The sequence below is a fragment of the Paramisgurnus dabryanus genome, chromosome 9, assembly GCF_030506205.2.
Source record: "Paramisgurnus dabryanus chromosome 9, PD_genome_1.1, whole genome shotgun sequence".
Taxonomy (NCBI): domain Eukaryota; kingdom Metazoa; phylum Chordata; class Actinopteri; order Cypriniformes; family Cobitidae; genus Paramisgurnus; species Paramisgurnus dabryanus.
This window is the reverse complement of record NC_133345.1, coordinates 28,107,929-28,123,874: the sequence shown is the minus strand read 5'-3', so window position 1 is coordinate 28,123,874 and position 15,946 is coordinate 28,107,929. Positions and strand designations below refer to the sequence as shown.

General features: G+C 38.9%; 1 protein-coding gene across 1 annotated transcript in view; it reads left to right on the top strand.

Moving 5' to 3' along the window:
- Positions 1-15,946, top strand: part of cdh13 (cadherin 13, H-cadherin (heart)) — a 433,135-nt gene that overhangs the window by 264,757 nt on the left and 152,432 nt on the right. Inside the window, exon 6 of the mRNA XM_065278811.2 lies at positions 566-710. Coding sequence (XP_065134883.2) covers positions 566-710 — 145 coding nt within the window. The remainder of the gene's footprint in view (positions 1-565; positions 711-15,946) is intronic.

Genomic DNA, 15,946 nt, shown 5'->3' with positions numbered 1-15,946 from the left:
GAGTATGCAATTTATAAGTCTATTCGCATTTATAATTATATACAGTTTGAATTATTACACTTTGTCTAGGTCCGCACGATAAATCGCATTTGATTGTCATGCACATCTTGTCAGTAAAGCCGGTTAAATCATTGATTAGTAGTAAACCGACATCACCTGCTTACAGATTGAGCATCATTTACTACACAAAGCCATAGTTCACTGACTATCAGGGCAATTTCGCCTTCATTATTGTGGACAATGGGATAATGAATGCGATATTGCTTGTCAGCGAACTACGGCTTTGTGTGCTAAATGCCGCTCCATCTGTAAGCAGGTGATGGTGATTTACTATCAAGGAACCGGCTTTACTGACAAGATGCGCATGCTATTTATTGCACAGCCCTATTTTTGTCGTTTTATTAAAGTTTTCTTTAAATCTCCTGGCTGACACTTACAGTAACAGAACACTCTGTAAATGACTTTTCTGTAAATAACTTCCAAAATTAATAAAAAATAGTGAAGAGCTTATTCTTTGTCTGTTTTGGTAAACCATATGCTCACTCTCTCATCTTCTTTCCTACAGCTCCAAGTATCCACAACTGACCTCAGTGGAAGGCTGGTAGAGGGACCAGTGGACCTGGACGTGTCTGTTATTGACCAGAATGACAACAGACCGATCTTTAAGGAGCCCCGGTACTCTGGAGAGGTTCTGGAGGGTTCTCCCACAGGTATGTAACCTTGACCCATAGCTCTGTCTCTAGCCGTGTTCAGCCTTTTGTGTTGGAATGAATGTGGTATCTGGGAAACTGATTACTGAAAAAAGTCAAGGGAGTTGGTTAAGGGCCTAAAGGTCAGTGATAAAAGCAGTGGATAGGGATAAAGTGCAAGGTAAATAATGTTGTTATTGTTTTTTTCTTATTATTAATTATTGCTACATTGTTGCTTATGCATAATAAAGGTTTAATTTTTTAATAAAACTCTTGTTGCTTTCAAAGTAATCGCTAACTAGTGAACACTTAGAGATACCTCAGGGTATCCTAACAGCACAGGATGCGCACAGAATACAGCTGTGTCAAGCTACCGTAATCGCAAGTATTTCTCACAAGTGGCAGCCTGCCTTTGTCTTGCCACCGGAGAATGCTACATTGTTTTCATGATGTGTCTGATAAATCAAAAAAGAATTGGACCATTTACAAACTGGATGACACTCGCTTCAGTTTTCAACCCCCCTGCCCTCCAGAAATGAGAAATTCATTCAGACACAACTCGTCCGCGGAGGCCCTGTAGTATACTTTCATTTCACAATCCTTCCATCATTTTCCCCACTACTCTTCAGCTATTCCATCATTACACTTTGCACTCTTTCTCTTCTACCCACTCTGTTTTTTGTGGCTTGTCACCATGGAAACCAAAACTCAAGAAATATGGTTTCGGTGAGTTAAAACTAGAATTGTTCACACTGATATCACCCACACGCTCACCAAAAATACACCATAAATTAATTTTGCATAGTGAGTGCATGAGATCTGGACAGATGAACGTGGCTGTATGATGAGATGGGTAAGATACCATCACGTTTCTGTAAAAAACATCTGATGCAAACATTACATAGTGCAGACAGACAAGCTGAACCAGAATCAGTCATTATCTTGTGCACGGTTCCACGCAGGTTGGGTAGGCGGATATGATGTGCCTGTTTGTGGGATACATTTAGCCTGTTGAGATGTTACTGTGTGCGGAGACAAGTTAGGGTGGAAGGATATGAGAAGCCCTAACGGCGGGAAACTCTCTGTCCGCCTCCAGAGTTGCTGTAACTTAGTTAAACAAAGTGGGTTTATCTAATCGCTGAAGGAGGAAATGAAATTAAACTCAAAGACTTAATGAAATTAAAGTTAGACCTTCATGCATCCAGGGAGAGAATAAACACCCATAGGGCACCACTGTTTGGTGGGCCAAAAGTCAAATAGCTCACATCATTTAAGTGTGTGCGCGCGCGGGTTGGTATGTGGTTTACAGGGACAAATGGACACAAAAATCGGCTTTTGTGGATCTAGTTTGCCTGCGTGTGTGTGTGGAGGGGAGAGTGGAGCACAATCTAACACTTTCAGGTTTTGGCTCAATCATTCAAAAAATATTTGAGTTTGATTAATTATCTTTTTACACAAGCAACAAACACATCTCTGCTACAAATGAACATTTGATGTTTGTTTCTATTACTTACTATTCTTGGACAATTACACCAAATGTGACAGAAGTGCAAACGTTGCAACTTACCCCATAGGTGGGGTTAATTGTAACAGGTAGAGGGTTAGTTGTAACACTTGCTAAAAATTAAGTTTGCAGGCAAATATAGGAATACTATTTTGTCTATATTCTTGAAGTGGATATTGTTTATATATCTCTCTGTAATAGATGGGTATCCACACTGTATTTATTCTTACAGCCCTTTTCTAACAATAGTTATAAATGGATATAAATGTCTAAATATGTGAGAAAAGAAGCACAATTATAACAAAACATTTTTTTTATATGTGACGCAGTCTGTAATAACCATACTACAGTTTCAAAATCAAATTCTGAGATAATGAGCATCAAAGTCTGAATTTAGCCATTCATTTCATTATGATTTCAATCTTTGACATGACCTTATTCAATCAATATTAAATATATGAACAAAAATATATTTGACACACAGTTTTTGATAAGACATGAACATTTATTTTGTTGGCAGCCAGCAATCATTCGTGTGTAGCCTATTTAAAACAATGGCAAAAATTATGCTAACGTTATTGGTTTTCATATCGTAAGTGCTGAGGGGTTAGTTATAACACAGCGTTACAATTAACCCACGCTGGGTCAAAACATTTTCAAGCCCACCAAAAAAGTTGCTAAGAGCTGCAGATATATTTCAAAACGATGCTATGTTTTAGTCAACAAGACACTGATTAATATGACATAGCATTGGATTTTATATCTACGGAGCCCCTAAGGTGACATTGGAGTAAAAAATCTAAAGTTTAGTTTCATGTGCTCACGTGAAACTTTCATGTGCTCACGCAAAACCTTCATGTGCAGAATTTTTTTTTATGTTTAGTTTTGCGTGCTCGTGTGAAACTATCGCGTGCTCGCGTAAAACTACTAAACGATAGTTTCAGGTGAGCACGCGATAGTTTCACGTGCTCGCGCGATAGCTTCACGTGAGCATGCGAAACTAAACTAAAAATTTCTGCACATGAAGGTTTCGCGTGAGCACATGAAAGTTTTGCGTGAGCACATGAAACTTAACTTTATTTTATTTTTGCTCCATGTCCCCTTAGGGGCTCCGTAGATATCTTACACACCCAACTTAGAAACAAAAATACATGATGAAAAAATGTACTTACATGCCACCAAAACACTCGTTTATCAATAACTCTCTGGAAAAATATTATACATTTCCAAAAATTTGCGGGAGATCGTCTTTTGGCAGCATGAAAAAATACAGGAAATACGGAATACGGAAAATCAAAACCCTCAACCTTGTGCAACAATGTAAACAGTCCGTGTTACAAAAAAGTTTTACAGAACGTTTTTTGGATCGGGATTTTGTTGCTTTTAACCCCTGTAAAATTGCGTCTATGGAATGGTCCTGTAAACCACATATGCTGACATGTTTGTGTGTGTCTGTGTACAGTGTATGCAGTGTTTGTTTTATTCACAGCTGTGGGCCATTGTTAGCAACTGTTGAGACTGTGGCACAAGTGTCTTGGTGCTTTAAAATAAAAATTATCTCATAATAAATATGTTAACAAATTGATATTAAAATACTTTTGTTAGCCAAATCAATCATTTATTTTGATGTTGTCTTTTAGGTATGAATAATGAAAAGAGGCATGTTTGCACAGAAAAGAATGTCATTGACTTCATTTAATGTCAAAGCTCTGTTACAATGTATTTAGTGTCTGGTTAAACTAGATTTTAATTTCTCAATGATACAGGTTTATGTGCTAGGAATATAAGTGAATTAGTCTCTATCTAAAAGTGTTTTGTTAAAAATGGTACTGTCTTTATGAATGCAATATATCTCTATTAGGATTCAGTGCTTGTTTCAAATCACACTAATTCCTTTTTTGGCACATCGTATTAATGCTTTATATATATTTGCTTCAATTTTGTTGCCGTGTATATTACCTTTTAAGATACTTTAATGGGCAGATATGTGAATTATGGAGAGTACATCCTTTTTCATGTCTATTATAACCTTTCTCAAAGAAATAAATTTGACATTTATGCATTTCCAAAGCCTGGTGTAAGTTAGGGTGCATTCACTGGCTCCATTATCCCAAATATTAATCAGCCAAGTCACTTATATTTTCATAATGTCACATCTTGGCCAGTCGCAGGCCAGGTGCACAATCTCTCTTTAGATTGCCATTATCACCTCTCTACCCAAAAAGCACGTGTGCAGTGCATTGTGGGTGCAGGTGCTGCCAGCAGGGACCCAGAGGTTTCTTCTGTGGCTTCCTCTCTTCTCTTTTAAGCCTGTGTATGCGCCGACGCAGATGCGCACAGCGTGCCTCCTCCGAAACGTAGAAATCTTGAGCGGCAGGAGAACGGAGGATGAATTCGTTTCGCTTTTTTAGCGCGTCTTTTCAAAGGCTCCGTTAAGCACACAACTGCGCCAGTGTGGGTCCAGAGGGGAAGTGAAAATGGGAATTGAGAGCGTTTTTAAAGAAGCCTAGATTAATCAGTGGTGGTGCACCATCCACCCGGGTTTCAGGTCTGAGATTTTCTGCCCCAGACCCCCTGCTTGTTTTAATCAGCATGACCGCTGGCACAGGTTAGAAATTAAAGGGCTCAGCACGATGGCTGATTAGTGAAAGTGTCTGCAGGCTGGTGTTTCAACAAGTTGCATGACTGCACGTGACTGCGCACATGTGTGCTTGTTCACGTGCCTATCATTGGTAGTGTTATACATTATGTAGCACTCATCGTAAAGCTAGGATTGTTTTATAATCAAGCATTTTTATGTCTCATAATATGAAGTAAAAAAAAATTATATGTATGCATTTGGCACATTTATCCTAAGCCACTTACAATTAGTGATAGATCGAAAAATTCCATTGGACGATATTTCGTCTGATAGTTTGATTTTTTTTTTTATTTATCGAATGGGTTGCTTATTTAGCGTCACCGATATTCTGGTTGTCTCTTATTTACTGTACTTACATTTTTGTTATATCAGCCTCATATCACTTTTCTCAATATCGGTATCTGCCAAAAACAAATCATACCAGTCCACCACTACTTACAATGCATTCAAGCTATACAGGTTGTTTGTTTGTTTATTAACATCATTCACGCAGTTATTCATGTTGATAACCAGTAAATCCATAAACAATTTAATCTACACACAAGTTATCTACACACATTAGAGCTGCAGAAACAGATTGTTGTCATCATTGCAACATGCATTGATGAATTGTGTGCAACAGGAGCAGGACCGTGCGTTAGGTAAACTGGGTCAGTGTTGGTTTCTTGTTGACTTCAAACATTTTCTTTAGGTCTCAAGGTGTGAAGTGAAAGATGAAAGAAATGAATGCATGGTATTAAAGTATAAATATATCCGTCTTTTCTCTCCCTGCCACGTCACTGTTTAGCGTGTGTCATGTTTATTTTGTTGTGTATTGGGAGGACAGTTGCCTATGGGGGAAAAACGCTGCATATCTCTGACATTTCTGTGTGTGGTGATAACTGAGGAAACAGCAACAGCTCTGGCAGGCCTTTATTCATTCTCTCTCTCTTTTTCTCTCTTTCCATTACCACAAGCTATTTTTGTTGGGGAAAATATCTCCATTTCTCAGTTGCCTTTTCCTCTCGTCTGCTTTTTGGGTTTTCTTTTTGTGAACTTTGTAAAATGCTTTCTGGGTTCTTTGTTGCACCTGTAAAGGTTTTCAGCATCTGAAAGGGACGTTCGGAGTTCAATGCGAGGTAAACTGTTTTGACGGAAATTGTGCTAAAAAAATCGAGAATTGGGGTTATAGTAAGGCTCTTACAATGGGAAGTAAACATGGCAGTGCAATGAATTTCAAAATAGGCTGTTTTAAAAGTACAGCTGCCAGAAAAGGTTTAAATAAATGAGTTAGAATAAAATGAAGGATTGGGTATTTCTGACTATTTCTAAAATATACGGTACTATCAAAAGTGTTTGGCCACCATTTTTTGTCTCTTTATTAATAAAAAAATAAAGGAAATATGAAAAGTTTGGTTCCAAAACGCAATTAATCAATTTTGACTAATTTGGGTAAAAATGCAGCTTAAATAAATTGATTGCAACCACTTTCCTTAAAAAATGTAGTAAATTAAATGAATCATTTTTTTTTCAGTGTGCTCTGATTGGATGTTTCCCAGAGTGGCTCATTTCAGTAGCTTTGTGTGTGTGTAGCCTTATGTTTGAGCCTGTATCAGACGAAGATATGGAATAAGAGGAATAATCAATTATTCAGAGATTGGAAATGGATGTTTCAGAGTGGCAAGTTTGTGTTTTTTTGTGGACCAGCAAGTAGAACTTGGCAGCCTAAACGCTAGCATATAGCAATGACTAGCATATAGTGCTAACTTAGCAGTCACAACTTTGTTTTTAGCATTGTAGCAACATTGTAATTAATTGAATGTGTAATTTAATGTTGGTGCGTATATCTCGAATGTAACGTCACAGTTGGTGTTATGGTGAGATTGGCCATTTTTCCATTTGTCTTTTGCATGCATGAGGTTTACATAAGAACGATATGCCATTACCATGTACAGAACTCTTATAGTTAATCTATGCCTAGGTAAATACAGTTTTTTACCTTTAAGAGAGCCTGCAGGATGCTCAAGTGTATAGAGAGGTTACACAAAGTACTTGACAGTTTAGCTTATAATTATAATGCTTTTTTTTAATACAGCACACAAATTTCATGTATTTTCTAAAACTACAAAACCAGAACTTCAGAGTAGATTTATTCATAAATACCAGCATAATTCTTCCTTTCCCACTTAAAACTGAAGGCAAATAAAATAAGAAGCTGTGCCAGACCTCAGGTGGTCCGTCAACACCGCTGACCCTTTTCAACACACTCTAATCAGTTATGTTCACCTCTGTGGCCCAGGTTTGTGACTACCTGTCGTTCTGCCTGTATTTCCTCACCTCCTGACAGGATCGCTCACCATCTCAGCTCCGTCGCACCCTCTAGCCTGATGTGGCAGCTTTGAGAAAGTGGCACGGGGCTGCCAGAGCGCCGGCCTTAGAAAATAAAAGGCTAAAAAAATCAATAGCTAATTGCCAGGACAGGCCCCCGAGGAGGGCCGCCTAGACCCCAGCTAGGATTGATCTTGGCTGGAAAATGATTGGGCCGAGGGTGACACTAATGCCGGTAGGTAATTTGTAGCATAATGGCATGATGTCTGTACCATTAGGATTTCCCAGCGCCGATGTCTCTCTCACAGGATGACCCCTGCTCCCTGCTGCAAAGAGGCATTTCAATCCCACAATGCCTCATTATCTGTCGTTCAATCCCATGCTGGCTGCCATATTTATAAACCGATTCTAAACTCTACTCTCAGCTGGACGGCTTAGTCTCATCTTAATGTTGAGGGTTGGTTATTATGGAGTTCAACTTCAATTTCAGATCAACAGGCGAAACTATTGATGGAACCTTTTTGTGACTTTGTCGCCCGACTTCCTGAGTCTTTCAGAGTCTGGCAGTTGTGTTGAGGTGAAATTACCTAAAAGTTGAAACTATACTAACTTGAGTACATTTTTAAATTGTGTTTTCTTTATAGCATTTCGACTTTCTAATAATGTTGCATGAGGAAAAAAACAAGACACTTGACTGTGTTAGAAAATCTGATTCATTTCAGTGTTGTTCAGTGTTTGTCCATTTGATTCAGAATGCTTCATTGATTTTAGTCACTGTGCATTAAATTTTAAGTACTTTGGGGCTTTCTTTAAAGTTTAAGAAAAATATAGGATAATGAATTGTTGATAGGAGAGGATGGTGTGAAAAAGATGGGGCAATCCTAATTCTGGTTATCCTTGTAGCAGTTATAAACAAATGAATGACCGTTTACTGCAGGAGCTGACAAGAGACGGATAACGTGAGCAACACGGTTTCATTCTCATTGGTCGTTGCTCCTGAAAGTCGCTTTCGAGCATAACGTTGAATGTGGACACACCGACTTACCTGTCGCAAATAGTCACTGTTGCTCATGTAGCTTAAAGTCGCCAAGCTTCCATTGGAATGAAAAAAGGTTGGAGTATAGTTTGTAATTTTATGTACATGCAAACGGACGCGCAAATTGAACGCACAGCCTTGCAAAGCATAGTTTTTTGACTCGTACATGTACGCAGACGATAGACGAATGCGCATTGCGACAAAATGCAATGCATCTCCTGGGCTACATACTATACTCTCCTTTACGCACATGTGTACAGCCTATATGGTAGGTTGACCATACGTGCCATTCTTCCCGGACGCATCCCATCCAGGATTTTGTGTTCGTCTTCCGGAAGTCGTATTTGTCGACCGCATACGTCATAGAGGATTATTATTATTATTACAGAAAAGCAACCGTTACATTTTAAGGTAAGAATGAAACTACGATTGTATATCTTATGTTTTTAATTGAATGGCGTATGCGGTCAACAAATACGACTTCCGGAAGACGCACCGAAATCCTGGACGGGATGCGTCCGGGAACAATGGCACGTATCGTCACCCTACTGTATGGGGTTTCAAAAATCTAGTGGTTCTGTAGATTTCTGTTTACGACAATTCATAGTCATACACACTATACGCGGACTCTTGCTTATGCGTAAAAACAAATCTTACGTCGCTCTGCCGTTGCGTATTACTGGTGGTGTCCCTGCAGCTTTAGTGAAACTCTCTTTCTTTTGAAGTTAGTTTGGAAAGTCACAGTTTCAAAGTGGCTTCCCCCAATAGACTGATAGACTGAAAAATAGAAAGTGCAGTTGCACAGCGATTGTCTCACTTCTTGCTGTGCTCAAACATGCAAAAGTTGGCATCGCATTGCCTCTCTACTAACAGCAGATAAGTCTATCTTTAGACCATGAGTCACTTGTATTAAAATTTAGCACCTTAAAAAGAGTAGCTATATCAAATAGACTTGGTCTCTCTCTCCCTTTGAATTTATTATTTGATACCCTCCAAACATTTGAATATATTTCAAGAATTCGGTGTAAATCACATCAGTGCACTTCGAGTCGATGTGCTACCCTGCATCATTTCAAAGCTAAATTGCATCATTATGCACCATTCAAATTGAGTTTTTGCTTTCATTCTTTTATTCACTCGCTCCCCTTTGCTTGTTTATATTCCTGGGGGTTTCCATGCAAATGGTTTTTCGAGTTTCAGGGTCGCGCGAAACGGCAGTAGGGAGCTGCCCGAAACATGAGTGTCTGGTTTGGCTGTCGGCTCCCTGTGGAGGTTCTGCTACACGATCGCTTCTAATCTATTAAAGAGCTTCTGCTCTTTCCACTACCCACAATGCACCAGCCTACTGCACGCCTGCACTTGATTATCTGTCCCTCATTCTTCCTGGGACTTTTCCCAGTGAGGAATGGAAGCAGACGGAGCACGGGAGACACAGGAAAACCAATCTCGGCCCATCTCCCTGTCTCGTTGTGCCTTGTCTTTGATGGCCGATGCTATTTTAAAGCCCCGGGACTCCCAGAGCTCTGAGTCTGGTTATCTTCTTTTCACTTGTTCAGTGGTACATTTCCAGACAAGATAATTGTTTTAGAAGCTTTGGCTTTTAAAACGCTTTAAACCAAACTGCAGGCTAACAGCAGGTTTCCGAGGATGTAGCCTTTGCTAAAATCGCTGCTTTTTATTTTCTAGAATGTTTTCGCTACGAAGCGCGATTTTATGTGTTTATCACGGCAGGGCGATAATTAGACAAATGTAACGTCTTTATGTAGGCATCTGAAGTACAGTCATACTTCATTCGAGATAGGAGGACTTCAGGGTTTGTGTAGAACAGAAGGTAGATTCCATGTCTCGTTGCAGAGCAGTTTTTGTATAAAGGTACCTGAGTTTCAGAATGGGGGAAGTTTTAGTGAGTGGCATTAATTTGGATTTTGCTTTAAGGTCTACTTACATATTTTGTGCAAATTTAAAAAAAAAATTGTAATCAAATTTTTCCACACTCTTTCCAATCCTATGAACAGTCAGCTGTTGGATTATGGGTTTATCATGTGAGAAATGTTAACAGTCCTTGGAAATGGTTAAAAACTACTATTTGTTTAAGTTTAAGAAACGGTTTAAACTGAAATAATAACAAGATCTCAGCAACACTTATAACAGACACTGTGGTGTCGGAAGTCCCACTTTCCAATTAAAAGAGTCAATCTTTAAAGACTGATGATTTTCTGGGGGAGGAACTTTGTACAGAATGTTGTATAGGTGCTCGCCAGTCTTTGGGCTTATGAACAAACTAGAAAAAAATCATATTTACACTGTTAGAAAAAATTGTCAAAATATGTAACCAGCTGTCACTGGGGTAGTACCCTTTGTAAAGACCCTAATATGTACCTCTGAGGTACTAAGATGCAACCCATGACAGTACAAACGCCTCCATACTACTATGCGGTCTTATGGGCTTTTCACATAGTGTGCGGAAACCGCTAGTGTCTAGTTCATTTTCAATAGGAGATGTGTGGAAAGCGTCAAAACGGGAGGGTTACTAAAGTGAAGCAGAGTCGCCCACATGCCTTGCTAGTGCACCCAAAACCCAAAAACTGTAGCCATTCTGTGATTTCGCCAGGTACAGTGTGAAACGCCAATTGCAGTTTAACTCTTTCCCTAACAGCGTTTTAAAAAAAGTTGCCAACCAGTGCCAGTATTTTTCATGTTTTTCACAAAAGTTTAATGCCTTCCAGAACATTTATTCTTTAAATATATAAACGTACAATATATCAAATGAAAGAACAGACCCTCTGCTTTCAAAAAAGAAACCTTGTTTCATCCTACCTATATTTGTTTTATTTTAATCACCTCTCAAATATGGGTAGGTTTCTTCAAAAACACCAAGTTTTGAGCAAAAAGCTGGGATAATTTCTTTTTTGTGAATGAGTTTTGATAGAGATCAGATGCAGAGCGATCCTCAAAACTTACACGGACATACAGCTGTTTGCCCTAGGGCGATACTTCTGGGTTTTATAAGTTGCGGAAGAACGTCGGAAATACTCGTCATTGGCAGGAAAGTGTTTCCTCTTAATTGACAAGTTAATTCGTCAATGGTGGGGAAAGAGTTAAAAGCGTCAGTCATTTGAACACCCCACATAATGTTATGAATAATTAAAAGAAATGTCTTCTAATTGGATAAGAACATGCAATCTCATAAATAATAATGATACACCAACTCATCAACCTTGTATTATAGTGCGTTGCCACATCACATGACGTTGACAAGATCAAGATGTGGAGTTTTTATAAAATATTATATTATATATTGCACCTATAATGTGCAACAAAACTAACTCTGTTAACATCTAAAGAAATGGGTTAGTGTTTCATGAAGCTTTAAGAAGAGCTCAAAAGTTGATTTTAAGAGATTTAATGGTACAGTTCGTGTCAAATGTACTTGTTGGTGGGAAGTATGTGTTGTTATGAGCTTAGCCAGTGATTTAAGAGATTTAAAGGGGACAAATAATGAAAATCTGACTTTTGTCATGTTTAAGTGCTATAATTGGGTCCCCAGTGCTTCTATCAACCTAGAAAATGTGTAGAAGGTCAACCCAGTAACTTAGTTTTGGTAAACCATTCTCTGCAAGAATGTGGAAAAAATAGGTCATTGAAATCTGGCTCCCCTTGTGATGTCAGAAGGGGATAATACCACCCCTTAACCTGCACTATCCAACCACATCACTGCCATTTAGTGCAGAGATCCGCTCATTTGCATTTATAACCAAACCAAAACACCCAAAAACGGCACATTTTTGCTCACACCTACAAAGTGGCAATTTTATGATGTTATAATAAATTATCTATATGGTATTTTGAGCTAGAACGTCACATGCGCACTCTGGGGACGCCAAATATTTTTCCAAGTAAATCTTTCCCTATTCAAGTAGACATGATTTGGTTTTGTATGACTGAAATGGCTGCCTGGAGGCATTGCTTCATGGTCGCAGAGTGCAGGAATTTGCCTAAAGGGACTTTGGTTTGAAGTTGAAAGAGGTGAAGTGATTGGTAATGCTTATGTTAGTGTACATGTGTAAAAGTGTCTAAGTGTTTCCCTAAAGCCAGTTTTGCTTCTTTTGACTCTTCTAGTCCCAAAGTCTATGATCTCCAGATCTCAACAAACCAGACGTCCGGCGATTCTCCTTCAGGGCCTCACCTCTGTCTATCTCTGACCAACATTCACTCGCTATTTAGTGTCAGTGTGGCAGTATGGCCTGTGAAGATAACAGCATAAGAGAAACTACAGTTTGTTTAGTGTCAGGTACCCATCTGCCTTCCAAACACACCAAGTGCTTTAAAGCACACCAGCCAGGCTTGACTGAACAAAATGTGGACATTAATATCCCAAACAAGCTCTTCCAGACTTCTTCCTGTGTAACGCTTATTTTTGCTAGCGTTTTTATTCGTGTCCAAATTACTCGCTTTGCTCTGGACTCGGCCCCTAAGACGAACTGCATCGGTGCACATTTGCTTTAGGGCTTGAACGCTTTGATTGGATATTGATCCTTGCGTTGTGCCACCTGCGCTTACTGGGGCATTGGCAAATGCTTTTCGGCTTAGTTGATTTATTAAAATATGCCATGCTAAAGTGTGTGAGCAATTGTTGAAATGTTTCTATTCACAGTCGGCCCTCACCGCAGCTGTTTCGTGTAGTGCCATAAAGTTTCTGCCCTTGGAGGTCACCGTGTTTTTCAAAGCCAGTGAAAATCAAAAAGTAATCTCAGGACTTGTCTGCATTCAAGTACAGTAACATCGCAGGAAACACATCGAGGAAATGTGTTTGTATGACCCGAGAAGGAAGGTTTATAAGCTGTCTGGTGAAATCCCACAACGGTCCTGCTCAGTAAAACAGTTTTTATGGAGTCATACGTGCTTAGCATTAGTAAAGGAAGGAATAAGGTCATAGCAGCATCTTTTGAGTGAGAAGTGAAAGAAAAAAATCAATAGCAGAATGTCTAAGAGGCGAGTGAAGTGGGTTTGACATTTATGAGGTTGCAGGTGTGGCAGGTTTATGTGAAACAGCAAGAACAAAGTGTGCGCTTACAGACCGCCGCACGGCGTAATCAATAGCCCTTTTAATCCCACCCGGGTGGCCTCAATCTTTTAGATTTGGATATCATAGGAAAGCTGAGCCTAAATGTATTTTCCATTAAATGTGTTTCATTGTCTTACATTTATCTCAACCTCCCCACAGCTTTGACAGACGTTGAAATAGGTTTTCAAAACTAATAAAGCAGGCAAAATAAAGTGGAAGGCTGTCGTGGTTATGCATCCCTGAAGTTTTTCATCAAATGACTTTGAATTGCTTTCTCGCTTTTTATTTGTTAAGATGCATTCGAGTTTTCTCAGTCCCCCGAGGCAGACGAGCGTGGCATTTTAGTTCCACAAGCTGAAGAGGCTCTTAATTACTTTGTAGGCCTTTTATAGTTTCATACATCATGCTTTTGATCATCAAAGGTGTTTTGCAGCACTCAGGAGGTCTGTACGGCATTTCTTGTGTCAAAGAGCAACTCCAGGGTGTCTGTAGGAGTACTTGACTGACAGGTGAATTTGACTTATAAAATAGATTTTATAATATAAAAATTCCTTTCTGTTTACCATTATACGACTGAACCAGTTGTAAACAACCATCTACAACAAAAGAAACTGCTAGGATATTTCAAAGTGCTCTGCTTTAAAGCCTCTGTGAGCTTCTGCGCTTTTAAACTCTTAACCTGATCTGTTTTTCTATCCTGGACGTTTTTTTTTTCTCAGCATTTGATAAAGGAGATACAATGTCAGCAATCGGATAGGATTTGAAAGCACTAGAGCTGATTCAGCCATAACTTGTCTGTGAACTTGCAGTCTGTGAGAAATGTATATACTTCTTATCCGCACAATAGACAGGTCAATTGAAATGACCTGGCTTGAATAGGCTTGAAATGGGTTTAATATTCAATTCAATTTTTATTTATTTAGCGCTTTTAACAATAGGTAATTATATCACAGCAGCTGTACATTAATAGAAGCAGGGGAAAAAATCGACAGACAACATAAGTAGCAAAAATACAGCGGCTATGAATAAACTTTACAAGCGAGCGTGTTGATGATGTCACGTATAGAAGAGGGTGCTAAGTTAATCCAATGTTGGCTGACTCCCCGGGGTTGAAAAAAACCCTTAGGAGAAAAACCTCCCAGATTTTTTAGCAAGGAGGAAAAAAAGTCCTAGGAAAAAAACATTCGGAGATATATATGTAAATGGATAAGGAGATAAAACAGGTTCCATTGGTTGGTCAGGCATCAGCTGGGCATTACATTGAAGGATGGCCAAAAAGATCAGTGGTGTGTTAACCTTCACGGCTGCTGGAACTGGGTCTGTTTGTCTCAATGTCCTTGGGATTGAGGACGAGACAGGGAGAGAAAAACAAATTCCTATGTAAAGCAAGTGTCAACAAGTGTTGTGGTTTAATATCTGCTCGGTTCCAGACAGGCTAGCTATTGCGGCACTAGTATATTACCCAGACAAGTTATGTGAATGCTTTGTTCTGTACAGGCTAGCTATTGCGAGATAAGTACATTTACTAGACATATTATGTGAATGCGTTGTTGAAGAGAAAAGTCTTTAGAGTTTAGACTTAAAGTGATCGACTGTGTCTGATTCTCGGACATCAGTTGGCAAATTATTCCAGAGCTTAGGGGGTAAGTAGGAAAAGGATCTACCACATTTAGACACTTTTGATATTCTAGGGATAGTTAAGAGACCAGAATTTTGCGACAGCTGTGTACGTGATGGATTGTATTCGGATATTAATTCTCTAAGAAACGAGGGTGCTAGGCCATTTAAGGCTTTGTAGGTGATTAGTAGTATTTCAAATGGTAGGCGATTTTTGACTGGTAGCCAGTGTAAATATAATAAATAAATAATATAGAAGTAGATAAATTATTCTAGTCCCAGTTTAGGGTCCAATTCTCACTAAACTCGAGTGTTACCATTATTCTTATAAACTTACCAAAGTATTTAAAGTGAGAAGGATACATAAAAAACATGCATTTTTTTAATGTAGACTTAAAAAAAATTATGTTAAATCAACAGTTTTATTACAGTTTACATAATTGTTCTACAGTCTATAAACAGTATTTAGTTACATCAGAAGTAACTGTAATTAAATTACAGGAAAAATAAGAGTAATACTTTACTCTTTCATGGGAAAAGTAATTAAATTACAATAACTAACTACTAAGTAACTAGTTACACCCTACACTGCTTATGAGAACAGTAAATGTCTACTTCCAAGCAAAGATTAAATTCGTAAAACATTTAATTAAGGGGCAAAACGCCCCTTCATCACACTAAATGCGTTTTAAACTGTTGGAAAACGCAAAGCTCGTGGCACTGCCTGTTTTGGTCACTTAAAAAAGCCCACCTCTCCCCTCATTCGATTGGACAATGGAAGAACGGCGATGACGTTGGGTGCTTTTACGCTCTCAGCGCTCCTTCAAAAACGCGTGCTGCTGCCGGCAGCAAAAAAACACAAGGCGTTTGCCGCGTATAACCAATAATCACTGCCCATAGAAAATCATCAAAAAAGGCACCATAAATGCATTTGGTGATGACTTAGTGATGTTTATAATGACAATAAATAAGGACTTTGCTGCTGTAACATGGCTGCAGCAGGCGTAGTGATATTATGCAGTACCCGAAAAGTTTTCCCTTTGTTACTTTCAATAGCAGGGTACTTTTTTCGAGCAGTGCGTAATAT